We start from the raw sequence: 22,500 nt of genomic DNA, 5'->3' as shown, positions 1-22,500 counted from the left end.
ATCTACGTCCCGGATGTATATAGAGCAATGTAACGTATTCTTGCAAAGTATCAAATATGATTTTAACTTTATTTCCCTTAAAACATTTATTTATAGAATATAAAAATAGCGTCCGTCTCAAATACGCAATGGTTTTCGTAACTTCGTATAGCGTTCCTTACACAAGTTTTGAGATTTTGTTTAAATGTTTTTTGTTTGCTTATAACCGGATCAAACTGAAGGGACCGTTAGGCTAAACTCCTGTTGTATTTCATAATGATAACAGGTATGATAATGCTGATAGTAATGATAGCGGTAACAATGATAATAAAGTGATGATGATATAATGATAATGATAATTGGTTCCTCAACGGCCCTTAGAAATGTTTTGAGTTTTTTTTAACGTGTTCTTTGTTTGATTATAACCGGATCAAACTGAAGGGACCGTTAGGCTAAACTCCTGTTGTATCTCATGATGATAACAGGTATGATAATGCTGATAGTAATAAAAACGGTAACAATGATAATGATAATGGATAATAATAAATTATGATAATAATAATTAACTTACGCGTACATACATACGGTAGAATGATCTGTCCATTGTCAAGTTAAAAAATAAAAACAATTATCATTATCATTATCAATATCATCATTCCATTATCACTTCATGATATCATTATCATTATCAATATCATTAGCATTATTATCATTAATATCATTATCACTATCATTACTACTATTACAAAACTATGGGCCTTATGTCTGGGAATGTGGCTTGGCATCTTTTTCCTTCTTGCGGAACTAGACACAGATTGCATGCTTCGTTTTGTGCAACAGAAGCAGATGTTCATCAAAACCGTTGATATATATATATATATATATATATATATATATATATATATATATATATGTGTGTGTGTGTGTGTGTGTGTGTGTGTGTGTGTGTGTGTGTGTGTGTGTGTGTGTGTGTGTGTGTCTGTGTGTGCATGCATAGATACATGTGTGTGTGTATATATATATATATATATATATATATATATATATATATATATATATACATATATATATATATATATTATATGTGAGAGAGAGAGAGAGAGAGAGAGAGAAAATGCACATGTTTATACATTTGTTTCTTTTTTTCTTCTCGTCCTTCGCTTTTGCATTTCCTCCGTATTCCCCATTCATTCTTTATCTTCTTTCTGTCCTTCTTCTCTTCCTTCTCGTTTCTTCTTTATCTCCTTATTCTTCATCTTGTTTTCTTTCTTTCGTCCTTCATTATTCCCCCTTCTTTATTCTCTTTCTTTCGCTTTTTGTCCTTCCGTTTCTTTTTTCTCTTTATTTTTATCTTTCTCCTTTTTCGTATCATTCTTCTTCTTCTTCTTCTCTATCCAGTTTCTCTTATTTTCAACGTTTACGGTGAAAAGTGCAAGTGACAAATATTTATCTCGTGTTTGTCTTTTCTATGTTTTGTTTTTTGTTTTTATTTTATCAACTTCTTAGTTACGTTGTATTTTGTGATTCTTTTAGAACTATTTACCAGTTAATTATAAAGTATATAGTGTCTTAATTCAATGTTATGGGTATCATAATTGATGGTTATTCATAAAAAGTACAGTATATATGTGTGTGTGTGTGTATGTATATGTGTATATATATATAGATGTATTTTTTTTTCTCCAGGAAAAAGTTTTATGGTTCAGAATTTTGTTGGTTATAATTGTCGATTATAAAATAATTATAAAACACAGCAGCTGAATATTTCCGCCCGGGATCGAACCGGGGACCTTGGTTCATGGAAATTGGCATCATAATTGTCGGTTATTCATATAAAATATAATATGATGTATAACCGCCCGGGATCGAACCGAGGACCTTGCGCGTGAGAAGCGCACGTGATAACCACTACACTACGGAAATGCTTGTCAACATAATGATACAATTTGTTCATTTTATTGTAATTAGACTAGTTATTTGAGTGTATGATTTTAAGGGTATATATATTTTTTCTTTCTTTATCTTCCTCTTTTATCATCCTATTTATCCTTTTAAATATCTTTTTTGTCGCTATCATTAATATCATACCTGATATCATTAGTATCATTATCATTATCAATATCATTGTCCCTATCATAGCAGTATCATTATCACTCTCTGATCAGGTCTTGTGTGTGGGAATGTGGCTTAGCATCTTTTTCCTTCTTGCGGAACCAGACAGATTGCATGCTTCGTTTTGTGCAACAGAAGCAGATGTACATCAAAATCAGCTGATACTGTTTTCGTGAATATGTACACATGCGTCCATACATACATGCATAGATACATTCATATAATAAGATGTGTGTGTCCTGTGGATGTGTGAGAGAGGGAGAGAGAGAGAGAGAGAGAGAGAGGGAGGGAGGGAGGGAGGGAGAGAGAGAGAGGAAGGGAGGGAGAGAGAGAGAGAGAGAGAGAGAGAGAGAGAGAGAGAGAGGAGGGAGAGAGAGGGAGGGAGGGAGGGAGAGAGAGAGAGAGAGAGAGAGAGAGAGAGAGAGAGAGAGAGAGAGGGGGGGGGAGAGAGGGAGGGAGGGAGAGAGAGATAGGGAGGGAGGGAGGGAGGGAGAGAGAGAGAAAAAGAGAGAGAGAATACACACTTTTACTTTTGTGTTTTGCAAGGACAGGAGATGGATATCAATCACTGTTTTTTTCCGAAACAAAAACAAAAAATTACAAGAAATTAAAACGAGAAATATCACTTTGCTTCGATTAATGAGACCAAAATATGTATTGATAATAACTAGGTAATAACTGTAATCATAATGATAAAAACAATTAACAAAAGGTGTCAAAAACAACATGTTATCGTTGTTAATCCCATAATTCTTCTGTTATCAGGACTGTTATTGCTATTATCTTTATCAATAAATAACAATTGCTGTCAGTAAATAAAAATATGTATTTTTCTCTAGGAAAAAAAAAAACAGTTTGTTTCAGAAATTTGTTAGTTATTCATGGAAATTGGCATCATAATTGTCGGTTATTCATATAAAATATAATATGATGTATACCCGCTCGGGATCGAACCGGGGACCTTGCGCGTGTGAAGCGAACGTGATAACCACTACACCACGGAAACGATTGTTAGCTTGGTTATATATTTTGTTGATAAAAAAAAAGAACAATTACATACGAGAAGTAAATATCACATGATTGCTTTTATTAACAAAATCTTGATAACAACCAAAAAAATTATTTAATTCATTTAGGGTTTAGGCTGAAAAATATATTTTCAAGTGTTTCGGTTTCTCGAAGAAGTATTTACAAACATCTTTTTCGTCCATGTTTTTGTTATTTAATATTTTATGCTTTTGTTGTTGTTTTCAACCACTTGTGTTTTTGATATTAGTTTAGAACTATTTGTCTCCTAATCATAATGTTTACATAGCCTCTCAAGTCAGACCTATGTATGTATGTGTGTATGTAAGTATATGTATATACATTTTTCTCTAGAAAAAGCATGTTTCAGGATTTTGTTGGTTATTCATAGACACTGGAATTGTCGGTTATTCATAAAAAAAAAATACAAGCAGACTTATATCCGCCACGTGATAACCACTACACTACGGAAACGATTGTTATTATAAAGATATAATTTGTTTTTATTGTTGTAATTAGACTAGTTATTTGTCATTTTTATTATTTTATGGGTATTTTTTTTTTTCCTTTTCTTCCTTTTTCCCTTTTTCTTTATCGTTCTTTTTTATCTTTCTCGTTGTCTTTTTCATATGATTTCCGAAATATATATAACTACATAAAATAACATATAATTCCGAAATAAATATTATACACAAAAACATACAATTCCGAAATTCATATAATCATCCATAAGACCATATAACGAAATACATATAATTACATATGATAACATATAATTTCCAAATATCATTATACACAAAAAACATATAACTCTGAAGTACATATAATCACCTATAAGACCATACAACTCCGAAATACAGTCACTTACAAGACCATACAACTCCGAAATACAGTCACTTACAAGACCATACAACTCCGAAATACAGTCACTTACAAGACCATACAACTCCGAAATACAGTCACTTACAAGACCATACAACTCCGAAATAAACAACATTACACGCAAAAAACACACAACGAAATACATACAAACACCCACAATCCCATACAACCCTATCTAATCTACACATCTAACCCCCCTATCCCTTCTCCTTCCAAGTGTTCCAGGATGTCCACGTCATGATCTTCATCGGTTTCGGCTTCCTCATGACAAAAACACACAACGAATGACATACAAACACCCACAAACCCATACAACCCTATCTAACCATCTACAAGCCCATACAACTCTATCTAACCATCTACAAGACCATACAACCCTATCTAACCATCTACAAGACCATACAACTCCGAAATAAACAACACTACTCGCAAAAAAAACACACAACGAAATACATACAAACACCCACAATCCCACACAACCCTATCTCTAATCTACACATCTAACCCCCCTATCCCTTCTCCTTCCAAGTGTTCCAGGATGTCCACGTCATGATCTTCATCGGTTTCGGCTTCCTCATGACAAAAACACACAACGAAATACATACAAACACCTACAAGCCCATACAACCCTATCTAACCATCTACAAGCCCATACAACTCTATCTAACCATCTACAAGCCCATACAACCCTATCTAACCATCTACAAGACCATACAACTCTATCTAACCATCTACAAGACCATACAACCCTATCTAACCATCTACAAGACCATACAACTCCGAAATAAACATTACACGCAAAAAAAAAAACACACACACAACGAAATACATACAAACACCCACAATCCCACACAACCCTATCTCTAATCTACACATCTAACCCCCCTATCCCTTCTCCTTCCAAGTGTTCCAGGATGTCCACGTCATGATCCTCATCGGTTTCGGCTTCCTCATGACAAAAACACACAACGAAAGACATACAAACACCCACAATCCCATACAACCCTATCTAATCTACGCATCTAACCCCCCTATCCCTTCTCCTTCCAAGTGTTCCAGGATGTCCACGTCATGATCTTCATCGGTTTCGGCTTCCTCATGACAAAAACACACAACGAAATACATACAAACACCTACAAGCCCATACAACCCTATCTAACCATCTACAAGCCCATACAACTCTATCTAACCATCTACAAGACCATACAACCCTATCTAACCATCTACAAGCCCATACAACTCTATCTAACCATCTACAAGACCATACAACCCTATCTAACCATCTACAAGACCATACAACTCTATCTAACCATCTACAAGACCATACAACTCTATCTAACCATCTACAAGACCATACAACCCTATCTAACCATCTACAAGACCATACAACTCCGAAATAAACAACACTACTCGCAAAAAAAACACACAACGAAATACATACAAACACCCACAATCCCACACAACCCTATCTCTAATCTACACATCTAACCCCCCTATCCCTTCTCCTTCCAAGTGTTCCAGGATGTCCACGTCATGATCCTCATCGGTTTCGGCTTCCTCATGACAAAAACACACAACGAAAGACATACAAACACCCACAATCCCATACAACCCTATCTAATCTACGCATCTAACCCCCCTATCCCTTCTTCTTCCAGTGTTCCAGGATGTCCACGTCATGATCTTCATCGGTTTCGGCTTCCTCATGACCTTCCTGAAGAAGTACGGCTTCTCCTCCGTCGGTATCAACTTCCTGGTGGCGGCGACGTGCCTCCAGTGGGCGCTCCTCGTCAATGGCTTCTTCCATCTCCACTACAATACGATTATTATCGATCTTAATGCGTGAGTTGGGGGTTGGTTGGGGGTTATGTTGACGTCGGGTGTGTTGGGAGATGTGAGAGAGAGAGAGAAAGAGGGAGAGAGAGGGAGAAAGGAGAAAGAGAGAGAGACAGAGAGAGGGGGAGGGAGGGAGGCAGGGAGAAAGAGAGAGAGAGACAGAGAGAGGGGGAGGGAGGGAGGGAGGGAAGGAGAGGCAGAGAGAGAGAGAGAGGGAAGGAGGGAGGGAGAGTGTGAGAGAGAGAGAGAGAGAGAGGGAGACAGAGAGAGAGAGAGAGAGAGAGAGAGAGAGAGAGAGAGAGAGAGAGAGAGAGAGAGAGAGAGAGAGAGAGAGAGAGAGAGAGAGGGAGTGTGTGAGAGAGATAGAGGGAGAGGGGAGAGAGAGAGGGGGGGGGAGGGAGAAAGAGAGAGAGAGAGAAAGAGAGAGAGAGAGAGAGAGAGAGAGAGAGAGAGAGAGAGAGAGAGAGAGAGAGAGAGAGAGAGAGAGAGAGAGAGAGAGAGAGAGAGAGAGGAGGAAGTGAAGAACTTATGGAGAGTGCGAAGATAGAGAAGAGAGAAAGAGTGAAGATGAGAGGACAAGGGAGAGAGAGAGAGAGAGACGAACAGACAGACAGAGAGAGAGAGAGAGAGAGAGAGAGAGAGAGAGAGACAGACAGACAGACAGACAGAGATAGAGAGAGAGAGAGAGCCTTTTATATACTTTTTTTCCTCTGCCGCAATTCCTATCATCATCATCACACTCCTCTCCCCCCATTCGCACAGCCTCCTAGCAGCTGACTTCACGGCGGCTGCGGTGCTGATCAGCTTCGGCGCCGTGCTGGGGAAGACCACGCCCACACAGCTGATCATCATGACCATGATCGAGATCCCTATCTTCGTCATCAATGAGGTCATAGGCAGACAGTACCTAGGGGTGGGTGAGCGAGGTTGTGAAGTTGTGAGGTTGTGATTTGTTTTTCTTTCTTTCTTATTTTGTTGTTTTTTTTTTTTTTTTCCTTTCTTCTTCTTTTTCTTCTCTCTTTTTTTTCGTTTTTTTTCTTTTTTCGATTTCTTTTTCTTCTTCTTCTTCTTCTTCTTCTTATTATTATTATTATTATTATTATTATTATTATTATTATTATTATTATTATTATTATTATTATTATTATCATTATTCTTTTCTTCTTCTTTTTTGCATATGAGAGAGAAAACACGTTCCCTCGTAGGTCGATAAAGAAACGACCTTTTTAGACACATGTCTATCTATTTATCCATTTACTCCGATAAATATGATTCGTATAAACTTTTTTCTTCTATTATCAGATTCTTACCTCGTCGGTCAATAAAAAATACTTAAATATCCTCTTTTCATTCTTCTATTCATGCTATCACAATTATTATCTCGTAAGGTGATGAAAGATGACTTATATACCTCTTTATTCTCTTCTTCTCTTCATCCTATCACTTAATTATAACCTGAAAAGCGATAAGAAATTACTCACATAACCTCTCTTCCTTTTTCTTTTCCCCCTATCACTTAATTATAAGCTGAAAAGCGATAAAAAATGACATAAAAACTTTTTTCTCCCTCTTCTCTTCATCCTATCACTTATAACATATGGCGATGAACCTGAAAATCGATAAAAAATTACATAAAACCTCCTTTTTTCCTTTTTTTCCATCCTATCACTTAATCATAACCTTTAAAGCGATAAAAAATGACGTAAAACCTCCCTTTTTCTTCTTCTCCTCATCCTATCACATAATCATAACCTGAAAGGCGATAAAAATGACTTATAAAACCTCCTTTTTTCCTTTTTCTCCATCCTATCAATTAATAATAACCTTAAAAGCGATAAAAATGACTTATAAAACCTTTTTTTTTTCTTCTTTTCTCTAGGCTATCACATAATCATTACCTCATAGGGCGATGAACCTGAAAATCGATAAAAAATGACTTACAAAACCTCCTTTTTTTCCTTTTTCTCCATCCTATCCCTTAATTATAACCTGAAAAGCGATAAAAAATGACAAATAAAACCTCCTTTTTTTTCTCCCTTTTCTCCATCCTATCCCTTAATTATAACCTGAAAACCGGTCAAAAATGACATAAAACCTCCTTTTCTCCCTCTTCTCCATCCTCTCCCTTAATTATAACCTGAAAAGCGATCAAAAATGACTAATAAAACCTTTTTCTTTCTCCCTCTTCTCCATCCTATCACTTAATTATAACCTGAAAACCGGTCAAAAATGACAAATAAAACCTCCTTTTTTTCCCTTTTCTCTATCCTATCCCTTAATTATAACCTTAAAAGCGATAAAAAAAAATGACATATATAACCTCTTTCTTTTTCTATTCACGCTATCCCATAATTATAACCTGAAAATCGATCAAAAATGACTTATAAAACCTCCTTTTTCTTTCTCCCTCTTCTCTCCATCCTATCATTTAATCATAACCTTAAAAGCGATCAAAAATGACTTATAAAACCTCCTTTTTTCCCTCTTCTCCATCCTATCCCTTAATTATAACCTTAAAAGCGATAAAAAAAATGACATATATAACCTCTTTTTTTTTCTATTCACGCTATCACATAATTATAACCTGAAAAGCGATAAAAAAATGACTTATAAAACCTCCTTTTTTCTTCTCCCTCTTCTCCATCCTATCCCTTAATCATAACCTGAAAAAATGACATAAAACCTCCTTTTTTCCCTCTTCTCTATCCTATCCCTTAATCATAACCTGAAAACCGGTCAAAAATGACTTATAAAACCTCCTTTTCTCCCTCTTCTCCATCCTATCCCTTAATCATAACCTGAAAATCGATTTTAAAAAATGACACAAAACCTCCTTTTTTTCCCTTTTCTCTCCAGGCTATCGACATGGGTGACTCTATGTTCGTCCACGCCTTCGGTGCCTACTTCGGCCTGGCGGTGAGCTTCGTCCTCTACAGGGAAGACCACAGCACGGAAAAGGAAGGGTCATCTTATAGGTCGGATATGTTCGCCATGATCGGTGAGGGGTTATAGGGTCTCTGGTTTTCTGTGGGGGTGTGTGGGTGTGTGGGTGGTTGGGTGGTTGTGTGCGTGTGTGGTTGGGTGTTTGGGTTTTGGGGGTTTTGGGTGGTTGGGTGTATGGGTGTTAGTTTGGGTGGTTGGGTGTGTGGTTGTGTGTTTGTTTGGGTGGTTGGGTGTTTGGGTTTTTGGGTGGCTGGGTGGCTGGGTGTGTGTGTGTGTGTTTGTTTGGGTGGTTGGGCGTGTGTGTGTGTGTGTGGTTGGGTATGTGTATGTGTGTCTTTTTTTCCATCTCTCTATTCATTTTCATTTACGTATGCTTACTTAAAGGAATGTGTCCTTGCCTTTATTCTCCTCTGCCATTATCCCCACCGCTTATCCACGTCGCTCCCTCTCACCCCTGTGTTGCTCTTGCAGGCACCGTCTTCCTGTGGCTCTACTGGCCCTCCTTCAACAGCGGCGCCGCCCCGGGGGATGACCAACACCGCGCCATCATCAACACTTACATCACCCTCTGTTCGTGCACACTCACCACCTTCGCTCTCTCCTCCCTGGTTGACAAAGAAAAGAAATTCAATATGGTGAGGATTTGTTATGTGTGTGTATGTGTGTGTGTGTGTGTGTGTGTGTGTGTGTGTGTGTGTGTGTGTGTGTGTGTGTGTGTGTGTGTGTGTGTGTGTGTGTGTGTGTGTGTGTGTGAGAGAGAGAGAGAGAGAGAGAAAGAACGTTCATGTTATTTTACTTTGTTTTATCCTGGTTTGGTTTGTTGAAAGACCTGTAATTTTCTCTCTCTCTCTCTCTCTCTCTCTCTCTCTCTCTCTCTCTCTCTCTCTCTCTCTCTCTCTCTCTCTCTCTCTCTCTCTCTCTCTCTCTCTCTCTCTCTCTCTCTCTCTCTCTCTCTCTGAATGAGAAGAGTTGAACATTCGTTGATATTACATCGATTTTAAACCGTTCCAGATACGAGATACCAACCCCACTCTTTTCTCTCTCTTTATCCATTCATACAAAGACAAATCATATATACCAACCTCACTTTTCTCTCTCTCTTTATCCAACATACAAACAAAGACTAATCATATACCCACCCGTCTGTGTTCCTCAGGTGCACATTCAGAACAGCACACTGGCGGGAGGTGTGGCCGTTGGAACAGCAGCTGATCTGATGATCCATCCGTGGGGCGCCATGCTCATCGGAATGCTTGCAGCCACCATCTCGGTCGTCGGTTACGCTTATCTCACGGTGAGGAGGATAAGGGAAGGAGGGGTCTAGAGGAAGGGAGGGAGGATAAGGGAAGGAGGGATCTAGAGGAAGGGAGGGAGGATAAGGGAAGGAGGGATCTAGAGGAAGGGAGGATGAGGGAAGAAGGGAACTAGAGGAAGAGAGGGAGGATGAGAGGAGAGGGATAACGCTTATCTCACGGTGAGGAGGATGAGGGAAGGAGGGGTCTAGAGGAAGGGAGGGAGGATAAGGGAAGGAGGGATCTAGAGGAAGGGAGGAAGGTAGGGAGGGAGGATGAGGGAAGGAGGGAACTAGAGGAAGAGAGGGAGGATGAGGGGAGAGGGATAACGCTTATCTCACGGTGAGGAGGATAAGGGAAGGAGGGATCTAGAGGAAAAGAGGGACGATGAGGGGAGAGGGATAACGCGACGTCGAGAACATGGCGAGGGTAGCCGAGTTGGGAGAACGAACGACGAAGGAAATCGATCTCGCCATCTAGGAAGTCATGTCGAACAACTTACAACAGGAACAACTGAGGGAAGAACGAGAAAACGCACGAATATACCGAAGGCCTTTTCGCTATTGCTTCACCAGGACAGGAAATATATGCCCTGATGAAGCATAAATGTTTTCTTGTTCTTCCCTTCGTTGACGTTTTCTTGTTCTTCCCTTCGTTGTTCCTGTTGCAGTCCCTCTGTTGCGGTACGTAGGATTACTTGGATGCGTTACGGACGGACTGGTGTGAAATCTTGCGGGTCGGTAGCTTATGGTCCAGGATACCATTGATTATGCTTTATTGGTGATCCTTATCAGCATCTGCATCTAGGTTGGAATTTGATGATTTTTTGATAAGTGCGATCTGTCATAGAAAATGGGGTCTAGGAGCGGAAGGGACTGGGGTAGACTTGCATATTTCGAAGCTGTTTTTCCCTCTCTTTTTCATTATAAATAAATGCTTATACATACAATATATATGTGTGCGTGTGTGTGTAGGTGTGTGCCTATACATATGTACATACATATGACTCTTCTTAAAAAAAAAAAAAAAAAAAAGTAGACTAAAGCTGACCCCCCCCAAAAACGTAGACTAAATCTGCCCCCCCCCAAAAAAAAAAAAAAAAAAAAAAACGTAGACTAAATCTGACCAAAAAAAGAAAGAAAAAAAAACGTAGACAAAATCTGACCCCCCAAAAAAACCGTAGACTAAATCTGACCCCTCTCTCCGCCGCAGCCGTTCCTGGCCTCCCGCCTCCGGATCCACGACACCTGCGGCGTCCACAACCTCCACGGGATGCCTGCGATCCTGGCCGGCATCATCGGCTGCGTCGCCGCCGCCCTCGCCTCCGAGGACACCTACGGGCCCAGGTGAGGCAGGAGGGGCGTGGTTTGAGGGCAGGAGGGGCGTGGTTTAAGGAGAGGAGGGGCGTGGTTTTAGGAGAGGAGGGGCGTGGTTTTAGGAGAGGAGGGGCGTGGTTTTAGGAGAGGAGGGGCGTGGTTTTAGGAGAGGAGGGGCGTGGTTTTAGGAGAGGATGGACGTGGTTTTAGGAGAGGAGGGGCGTGGTTTTAGGAGAGGAGGGGCGTGGTTTTAGGAGAGGAGGGGCGTGGTTTTAGGAGAGGAGGGGCGTGGTTTTAGGAGAGGAGGGGCGTGGTTTTAGGGCAGGAGGGGCGTGGTTTTAGGAGAGGAGGGGCGTGGTTTTAGGAGAGGAGGGGCGTGGTTTTAGGAGAGGAGGGGCGTGGTTTTAGGAGAGGAGGGGCGTGGTTTTAGGAGAGGAGGGGCGTGGTTTTAGGAGAGGATGGGCGTGGTTTTAGGAGAGGATGGGCGTGGTTTTAGGAGAGGAGGGGCGTGGTTTTAGGAGAGGATGGGCGTGGTTTTAGGAGAGGATGGGCGTGGTTTTAGGAGAGGATGGGCGTGGTTTTAGGAGAGGATGGGCGTGGTTTTAGGAGAGGAGGGGCGTGGTTTTAGGAGAGGATGGGCGTGGTTTTAGGAGAGGAGGGGCGTGGTTTTAGGAGAGGAGGGGCGTGGTTTTAGGAGAGGATGGGCGTGGTTTTAGGAGAGGATGGGCGTGGTTTTAGGAGAGGAGGGGCGTGGTTTTAGGAGAGGAAATGCGTGGTTTTAGGAGAGGAGGGGCGTGGTTTTAGGAGAGGAGGGGCGTGGTTTTAGGAGAGGAGGGGCGTGGTTTTAGGAGAGGAGGGGCGTGGTTTTAGGAGAGGAGGGGCGTGGTTTTAGGAGAGGAGGGGCGTGGTTTAAGGAGAGGAGGGGCGTGGTTTTAGGAGAGGAGGGGCGTGGTTTTAGGAGAGAAGGGGCGTGGTTTTAGGAGAGGAGGGGCGTGGTTTTAGGAGAGGAGGGGCGTGGTTTTAGGAGAGGATGGGCGTGGTTTTAGGAGAGGAGGGGCGTGGTTTTAGGAGAGGATGGGCGTGGTTTTAGGAGAGGAGGGGCGTGGTTTTAGGAGAGGATGGGCGTGGTTTTAGGAGAGGAGGGGCGTGGTTTTTTATATATTTTGTGGGAGGGCTTTTGCGTTGTTTGTTTGTTTGTTTGTTTAAGTGGATGGAAAGGACGTTTTGTACGTGTATGTGTGTGTGCGTGTGTGTGTGTTTGTGTGTGTGTGTGTATATATATTTTTCTCTAGAAAAAGTATTATGCTTGCACCTGTGCGTGTGTTTATAAGCGTGTATGTGCAGGAGTCCATGCGTACATATGTAGTCTCAATCAATCAAATAAGATTACCCACGCCCTCCCCACCCCCTCCCCCCCTCCCCATGACTCACCACGCCCCCCCCGCCCCCCCATATCCCAACACAAACTCACCCCGCCCCCCCATCCCAACACAGACTCACCACGCCCTCCCCACCCCCTCCCCCCCCTCCCCATCCCAACACAAACTCACCACGCCCTCCCCACCCCCTCCCCCCCTCCCCATGACTCACCACGCCCCCCCCGCCCCCCCATATCCCAACACAAACTCACCCCGCCCCCCATCCCAACACAGACTCACCACGCCCTCCCCACCCCCTCCCCCCCCCTCCCCATCCCAACACAAACTCACCACTCCCTCCCCACCCCCTCCCCCCCTCCCCATGACTCACCACGCCCCCCCCCGCCCCCCCATATCCCAACACAAACTCACCCCGCCCCCCCATCCCAACACAAACTCACCACGCCCTCCCCACCCCCTCCCCCCCCCTCCCCATCCCAACACAAACTCACCACGCCCTCCCCACCCCCTCCCCCCCTCCCCATGACTCACCACGCCCCCCCCCGCCCCCCCATATCCCAACACAAACTCACCCCGCCCCCCATCCCAACACAAACTCACCACGCCCTCCCCACCCCCTCCCCCCCTCCCCATCCCAACACAAACTCACCACGCCCTCCCCCCCCCACCCCCCATCCCAACGCAAACTCACCACGCCCTCTCCCCCCCTCCCACCCCCTCCCACCCCTCGCCATCCCAACAGAGACTCACCACGCCCTCCCCCTATCCCAACGCTTAATCGCCCCCCCCCATCCCAACACAAACTCACCCCCCCCCATGCCAACACAAACTCACCACGCCCTCCCCCCCCCCCCCATCCCAACACAAACTCACCACGCCCTCCCCCCCCCTCCCCACCCCCCCACCCCACCCATCCCCCCATATCCCAACACAAACTCACCACGCCCTCCCCCCCCCCCATCCCAACACAAACTCACCACGCCCTCCCCCCCCCCCTCCCCACCCCCACCACCCCACCCCTCGCCATCCCAACACAAACTCACCACCCCCTCCCCCCCCCCCTCCCCACCCCCACCCCACCCATCCCCCCATATCCCAACACAAACTCACCACGCCCTCCCCCTCCCACAGCCTCTACGAGATCTTCCCGAACCGCGCTCCTGCAGAAGGCACCGAGGACTTCGCTCGCCTCAAGGGCATCCTTCCCGATCTGGAGCCTGGCCCAGGGTACTCGGCAGGAGGTCAGGCCGGGAACCAGATGCTGGCACTGCTCATCACGCTGACCATCGCCATCATCGGAGGGGTCATCACAGGTCAGGATTTGTAGGGGGTCGCTTTTTTCTGTGTTTGTTTGTTTTTTGTTTGTTTTTGTTTTTTGTTTGTTTGTTTTTGTTTGTTTGTGTATTTGTTTTTGGTTTGTTTGTTTTTTATTTGTTTTTGTTTTTTTTTTGTTTATTTGTTTTTGTTTTTGTTTGTTTGTTTGTTTTTGTTTTTTTTTGTTTGTTTGTTTCCGTTTTTTCCTTTTTCTTCTCTTTTTTCACAATGTTTTAGAAGAGGATTTACTCATTTTATGCAATATTGTTTGCCATGTTTTATCATTGAGTTATTCATATTATTGTAATATTAAAAATTGAAATATTTGCTATTTATTATTCACTACTGTAACGTACAATTATATTTTTAATCACAACGTTCCCAATTAAACTATTTGTTATCAAACAGTCTACTATCTTCGCCTACCCTCTTCTACTATTTACGTTTTTTTATCATTATACTATTTCCAATCAACAATTCCCCCCAATACAGTTCTTGTTATACTATTTACAGACATACAACCATTGCACACTTTCTCACAATACCAATTTCTACCCCTATTTCCGTGTACACTTTCTCATAATACCAATTTCTACCCATAATTCCGTGCACACTTTCTCTTAATACCAATTTCAACACCTGTTTCCTCAGGCTTTGCACACTTTCTCATAATACCAATTTCAACCCCTAAATCCTTGCACACTTTCTTACAATACCAATTTCTACCCCTATTATCGTGCACACTTTCTCATAATACCAATTTCAACCCCTAATTTCAATACTAATTTCCTCAGGCTTTGCACACTTTCTCATAATACCAATTTCAACCCCTAATTTCAATACTAATTTCCTCAGGCTTTGCACACTTTCTCATAATACCAATTTCAACCCCTAATTTCAATACTAATTTCCTCAGGCTTTGCACACTTTCTCATAATACCAATTTCAACCCCTAATCCCGTGCACACTTTCTCTTAATACCAATTTCTACCCCAAATTCCTCAGGCTTCCTTCTCCGCGCCGAAATCTGGGGCAGACTTCGCACAGACGATCTCTACGAAGACGAAAAATACTGGATAATTGAGGAGGAAGAAGAGGAACACCAGATGAGCAGCGTGCACATCCCTATGACGTCACCAGCTGATAACGGGACATCCAAGTAGAGAGAAAAAGCGAGTTTTTTTTTTTTTTTTTTTTTTTTTTTTTGCGTTTTGCTTTTTCGTTTCCGTTTGGGGAGACGTAGGGGCGTGTGTGTGTGTGTGTGTGTGTGTGTGTGTGTGTGTGTGTGTGTGTGTGTGTGTGTGTGTGTGTGTGTGTGTGTGTGTGTGTGTGTGTGTGTGTGTGTGTGTGTGTGTGTGTGTGTGATATGTAGATAGGTGTGTGCGCATGTGTGCAACTTTTGTGTATGTGGAAAAAGAAGATTTGGTTTCATATATTCAAAGAAAAGAAAAAGAAATTTTGATTTTCTGAATATAGGAAAATTACTTTAAACTGACTTCATGTTTTTTTTATAAAGTAATTTGACCTGATTTTTCTATAGGAAGTTGACTGTTAAACTTGGGTTCATGTTAAAAAAAGGAAATATCAACATATGTTTGAATGTTGACTGTCTGTTTGAAGCTAACATGACTAGAATATTAGAAGTTAGTATATAGTGTGAATAAATTGATCGTAGTACAGGGGGTCCTCGACTTACGACGGAGATCCGTTCCAACGATGGCGTCGTAACCCGAATTTTGACGTAAGTGTGCTACACGCGCGTACGTACATATGCACCGGCCACTCACATACGCTCATGCAGTATGTACACACGTATTAAAGTCATAATCTAAAACCTAACAAGACACTTCTATGACGTACATGAAGATTAAAAGCTAAAGGAACACAAGGAAGAAAAATTGTAAATACTGTCCACGATTTCTAGCGTCGTATCCACGAAACGTCGTAAGTCGAGACGTAGACGTAAATCGTAAACCGAGGACCCCCTGTATCGAATTTCTGTGAAAAAAAATGAATGATGTTACTGTGTGATGACGATGTGTGTCTAATGATGTGAATGATGTTACTGTGTGATGATGATGTGTGTCTAATGATGTGAATGATGTTACTGTGTGATGATGATGTGTGTCTAATGATGTGAATGATGTTACTGTGTGATGATGATGTGTGTCTAATGATGTGAATGATGTTACTGTGTGATGATGATGTGTGTCTAATGATGTGAATGATGTTACTGTGTGATGATGATGTGTGTCTAGCTAGATAAATAGTCATAGTGATAATGAACACTCTCTGGAGGAATTTTTTTAGGTATAATTTTTTTTTCCCCGATTATAAATCAACTGTTCTCAAAACTCAGTCTTATTAATTTAAACGACTGTAGATAAGCTTACATATACGAGTGAAAAAGGGATCATAAGTGTAAGGTTTCTTTACACAATGCTAAAATCATTAACCTAAAATAAAATTACGACAGATTTTAAAGCATTAAGCAGGTATACTCATAAATTTCTGTAAAGTTTCTCGTATGGGAAGCGTTGGATAACTTTATCTTTAAGGATATTGACTTTAATGTAATTTCATTAGGGTAACGTGCCAGTATATTTTATATAAACAGAGTGATTGGATTTTAATTTTTTTTTTTTTTTTTTTTTTTTTTTTTTTTTTTTTTTTTTTTTGCTCTTCAATTTATTATTAGAAATAGGTGTGATTTTTTTTCCTTTTTTTCGTAAAGATAATTATGTGGTGTGATGAATGTCAGAACTCTGTGATTGAGATGATTGAATATTTGCTTTTGTTTATGCTTATGTGTGATTACTTTTAAATAGAAATGTAAAAGACAGCAATTTTTTTTAAATAAAATAATAAGCTTTAAGCTAAACTTTAATATGTGCAAATCAGACTTTTTTTTTATTGAGCAGAATATTAATATCATGAGATTTGTGATTCTAATTTGATTTTTTATCGTGATTATCATCTCTAAAAAATATAATTATAAATCAAGCACTGTTCTTATGAAAAATCTGTACTATTTTAAATTGGAAAAAATTGAATAAATTTTCATCTGCAAATCATTTTTTTTTTTTTTTTTTTTTTTTTTTTGAGCAGAGCACTAATAACATTGTGATTTTTATTTGTTCTTTGTTTCTTGGTTTTATCGTAATTGTTATCTCTAAAAAAAATATATGATTACAAATTAAGCACTGTTCATATGTTATGATTTTTTCTTTTCTTTCTTTTTCTTTTTACTTTTTTTAAATTTAAAAAAAAACGGAATTTATTTTCATTTTTTTTCTTTTTCCGGTGAACGAAACACACCACAATTTCTTCCGAACTCATATAGGTCTATTTAAGGTTTCAGATTTAAACATACCTCCTCGTAGATTTTTCTATGAATCCATATATCTTTTCTCGAACATGTTAAGGAAATAACCAAAGGAAATGTAGATAAAGGATTACATGCCCAAGATATTTTGAAATAACCTTTAAACATGTATTAGTCATTTTCTATATTTACGTGTATCTTTCCAAACCCAAATCAATAAAAGTATAAATAAAGTGATTTTTATTTTTTTTCCTGTTACTTATGTGTATATATATATATATATATATATATATATATATATATATATATATATATATATATAGAGAGAGAGAGAGAGAGAGAGAGAGAGAGAGAGAGAGAGAGAGAGAGAGAGAGAAATAAAGAAAGAAAGAAAGGAGGAAAGAAAGAGAGAGAGAAAGAGAGAGAGAGTGAGACAGGCAGACAGACACAGATGCTGAGAGATAAATAAAGTGATTTTTATTTCCTTTCCTGTTACTTGATTCACTTACTTTGCATTTTAAATATGCAATTTAACTGGAATAAATCCACAAGAATACCAAGTCCGGATTATTGATTTCCGGTTGGAGATTAAAAACAAAATATTCGAAAAAGAATAAGCTCGTCGATACTTATTTTTCCATTGACGAAACAAAACAGTGAAAGCCAAGTTGTTCTTCTGCGACAAAAATACATTACTGTGTTAATACGACAGAAAAAAAACGATATATACGTGACTTATTCATAGAGTTTTGCGACAAAAGTTTTATTTCGTTGAACAGTTTTCCATTCGTCTTTGGGGCTACGAGCCTACGAATTCCTCATTGACAAACGTTTCGTACCTAACCCCCGCCCCCCCCCCTACTCCCCTTATTTAGGGGGTACATATGCTTGTTCCCAACTTTTGAAATCACCCCCTAATGGAAGGAAACGGCCATTTTTGTACCCCCTATTCGCGGGCTTTTCTGAGGAAATTGACCCCCTATTTGAAGGAAGGACTGGATCCTTACCCCCCTAATTGAAGGGAGTCTTGGATGCTTACCCCTAAAGGAAGGGTTAGGTGATACATGCCACCAGGCCAATTCATTGGGCATGGGGACTGCTAGCAGGGTTGGGTATCCTGTTGGGCTTTGTGAGTACAAATTTTCTAACTATTGGCAGTTAAAATCTGCCATTTGTAAAATGGTTAAATTTGTACTTGCAAATCTTACAAGTACCCAGCCCTGTGCTAGTCACAATGACTGAAATGGGAAGATGCTGGCCCAGGCGTCCGCGCTGCACACCTCGTGAATCGGGAGCCATGTTGTTCTTTGCCGAGACGACTGAGCCACGAGCGGAGAGTGGGAGTTGATCCGGAGTTGAGTGCCTTGAGTGAGTTGCTCGACTACATGGTGCATGATGGAGAGGGAAATGACACGATTACCAACATCCTGACGGACCCCATTATCTTTTCCGCTTCAGAAAGGACACGAAAAGCACGGCGCAGAGACCGGGCTTAACTGGGTTGTTTAAAAAGCTGGCTTTTGAAAATCTTTCGGGAAAGGAAGGGATCCAGGGAAGGGAAACACCTGAAAAAATATCCCTATTTTCCGTGTTGGAAGGGAAAATGGCGGTTAAAACACCCCTATTTACCGTTTTTTCGGGGATTTTTTCCCGATACAAGAATGAAAAATTAACCTCCTTGACTATCAGAGTGGGGGGGGATCTAACCTTAATCACAAGATCAATACAAATGTTCAAAGGCGAGTTATTTCATCTCCCAGAATCTATATGTTTATTAATGAGAAAAAAAAGTTGAAACAAACATCATCGAGGTAGTAGAGCAAAACGCATTATTGACAATGTTTTTTTTTTTTTTTTTTTTTTTTTTTTTTTTTTTTTTTTTTTTTTTTTTTTTTTAACATGAAGCTCAGATAAACCTGCAAACCAGCGGAATAAATTTTCGGTACAATTCTATCAATAACGATTTTTTTTCTTCTTTTTTCATTAAGAAGAGATGCTATTGATGATAAAAGTCGGTCTATTCTGTGCTCAAGCTGTATGACCTGTTCATCTCCATCTAGATTTTTCGTTATCCATCGTAAGTTACCTCTAACATCTTTCTTATTTTTATTTTTTTTTCCTGTCCAAGAAAGGTTGAGCACAAATAGCAGATAAATTCCTTTGAAAGTGTTAAGCGATATCGAATTATGAATCAGTAATGAAAACACTTGACACTGATTCACAAATATATCCGAAATGACAGTTATCGTCTTAATAATATTACTATAGTTTACCATTTTATATAAGAGCAATTGCACCCCCCCCCCCCAAGACTGATTGCCCCCCCCCCCTTAACCTACCTAAGGGCCACTCTCCCACGCTTTCTTACCGACATTTCACCCTTATCTCTCTAGCCGTAGCATAACAGTTCTAGATTAGCTAATTTTTCTCTTTTTTTTCCTCTCGGGGTAGCACGCGACGCGCCAGAAAGTGATTATTCTCCCTCCGTTCGCTCACCTTGCCACACGCCCAGAAAAAAGCTGAAATGACGCCCCTGTGTCTTTAATTTTGCTCTCTGCTGATTGCCTTTGATAATGAGCTGTTGTTTATGTGCTTCCTTGTGGCCAGTACTTTCTCTGTACTGCAATACCCATTTTACCTATATCTACTCACTTATATATCCCTCTCTCTCTCTCCCTCTGTATGTATATATACATATATATGGATATATATAATACATATATATATATATATATATATATATATATATATATATATATACATTATATATATATATATATATATATACATTATATATATATATATATATATATATATATATATATATATACTTATAAATGTAATCATATATACAATTATATATATACGTATATACATACATACACACACACACACACACACACACACACACACACACACACACACACACACACACACACACACACACACACACACATACATATATATATATATATATATATATATATATATATATATATATATATATATATATATATATATACATATACATATATACATATATATATACATAATTATACATATATTTACATACACACACACACACACACACACACACACACACACACACACACACACACACACACACACACACACACATATATATATATATATATATATATATATATGTGTGTGTGTGTGTGTGTGTGTGTGTGTGTGTGTGTGTGTGTGTGTGTGTGTCTGTGTGTGTGTCTGTGTGTGTGTGTATAGATGTATATACATATATGCATGTATATAGATATACATACATATATATATATATGTACACAGATATATATATATATATATATATATATATATATATATATGTATGTATGTATGTGTATACATATGTATAGTGTATAGACACATACAATTATATATATACGAGCATGTATATTTGTATATATTTACATATTTTTATTATGAATTCAAAATATTTATTACTATTATTTTTTCCTTCTTTCTTTCTTTTTTGTAACCGAATTGATAGTTTTGTCTATACTATCGCTGCTTGAGTTACCGAAAGGCATAATCTGGAACTGTCTCTTAAAAAAAAAAATATATATATATATATATATATATATATATATATATATATATATATATATATATATACATGTGTGCAGTGAAATGTAATGATCAGATATAACTGAATGCACTGAAATACTTGACCGTAGGAAGGGAATCCAAAAGTCTGGCTGCGAGAAAGCGAACGATGAAATTTCAGAGAAAAATGTAAATGGCATTATGTTTGTAAACTCAAAAATCTGTCTTTGAGGAATGAGCAGAACGATTTGAAAATCCATAGATACTGCATTTTTATCTGCATAACACACAGGACATACACAGGGTCCTTGTGGAATACCTTGACCTTTACACCCGTTTAATCAGTTTCAGACCCAAAGTCTTACATCGTCATATGACATCGAAAAGGGTATTACTGAAGGAGCCAAAGACGCTGCTGGAATGACTGAGGGAGTATAACTGGAACAGCCGACGGGTGGAGGGCGGGGGGGGGGAGGGGGGGGCAGTGGAACTACACAGTGGCGCACTACTGGAGCTGCTGACGGAGGCGCTGTGAGCATATCCGAGGGCCACTATCTGGATACCCGAGAGACATCAGTGGAATGGTCTAAAAGGTGCCGTTGGAATGAGTGGAGGAGCACCCTGTCTCGTGGTCTTGATGTGAACGGGTAATGTTTAGGGTCTTCGTTTGTTCATATCATTATGAACGTTTTGCGAGTTATGTTATGCATTTTACTTCTATTATAGCACTCACAATTCTCCCATGAGAGTTAGATAAAACTGTAAAATATGCAAATATAACGTGTGTGTACGTGTGTGTGTGTGAGTGTGTGTGTGTGTGTGTGTGTGTGTGTGTGTGTGTGTGTGTGTGTGTGTGTGTGTGTGTGTGTGTGTGTGTGTGTGTGTGTGTGTGTGTGTGTGTGTTGCATATATACACAGGTATAAATACTCTGATTACAAGATTCTTGGTTATCAAATAATTCAGTAAAGTCAGATGATAAAAAAAAAAAAATGTAAAGTACTGTGAAAATAAATAAAACCTGGCTCATTTATTTGAAAATTCTCTCTGCGCGAACACCTGACATTATTCTTTAATAAACAAACGAGGAAGTCATTTGAAATCGAGGAGTAATTTCATATACTTAAGGCTTCCGGTTATATATATCAGCACCCTTTATATCTCTAGTCTTGAGATACTGTTATCGTTTGTTATTCTATAATTCCAACGAGAACGTAAGTGGATAAATACGTGAAATAGCAAGTTAAACAAGCCATGGCCGGTTTAATCCGAAATTCTAAGTATGATTTTCAGGAATCATTGATTTAATGTTTTATGTACTTTCTATAATACTTTTTCATATTAAATGGTTAAGGGAGTTCAGTAACTAAATTGTTTTTTAATGACATTCATGTTAGGATTCTTTATAAATCAAAAGTGAAAGGAATATATATGAAATGAAAACAGTGACGTATTTTATAAAGAATTTGAGTGGCACGAAATTCCCTAAACAAGGAACTTCACCATATCAACAATTATCATTTAATCAAAT

At 39.8% G+C, this 22,500-nt stretch overlaps 1 protein-coding gene and 1 non-coding gene across 2 annotated transcripts in view; one reads left to right on the top strand and one right to left on the bottom strand.

Moving 5' to 3' along the window:
* LOC113826015 (Rhesus blood group-associated glycoprotein Rh50) overlaps window positions 1-17,637 on the top strand; it is a 35,477-nt gene extending 17,840 nt beyond the window's left edge. The window contains exons 4-11 of the mRNA XM_027378881.2: window positions 5,658-5,841; window positions 6,598-6,748; window positions 8,692-8,833; window positions 9,250-9,413; window positions 9,935-10,072; window positions 11,283-11,416; window positions 13,897-14,078; window positions 15,085-17,637. Coding sequence (XP_027234682.2) covers window positions 5,658-5,841; window positions 6,598-6,748; window positions 8,692-8,833; window positions 9,250-9,413; window positions 9,935-10,072; window positions 11,283-11,416; window positions 13,897-14,078; window positions 15,085-15,242 — 1,253 coding nt within the window. The 3' untranslated portion in view covers window positions 15,243-17,637. The remainder of the gene's footprint in view (window positions 1-5,657; window positions 5,842-6,597; window positions 6,749-8,691; window positions 8,834-9,249; window positions 9,414-9,934; window positions 10,073-11,282; window positions 11,417-13,896; window positions 14,079-15,084) is intronic.
* Window positions 1,830-1,902, bottom strand: TRNAE-CUC (transfer RNA glutamic acid (anticodon CUC)). Its single transcript has one exon. It is a non-coding gene; the product is annotated as a tRNA-Glu (tRNA).
* Window positions 17,638-22,500: the final 4,863 nt, after the last annotated feature.

This window comes from Penaeus vannamei, chromosome 3 (assembly GCF_042767895.1).
Source record: "Penaeus vannamei isolate JL-2024 chromosome 3, ASM4276789v1, whole genome shotgun sequence".
Classification (NCBI taxonomy): domain Eukaryota; kingdom Metazoa; phylum Arthropoda; class Malacostraca; order Decapoda; family Penaeidae; genus Penaeus; species Penaeus vannamei.
The sequence above is the reverse complement of the archived record's forward strand: the minus strand, read 5'-3'. Positions and strand labels throughout refer to the sequence as shown.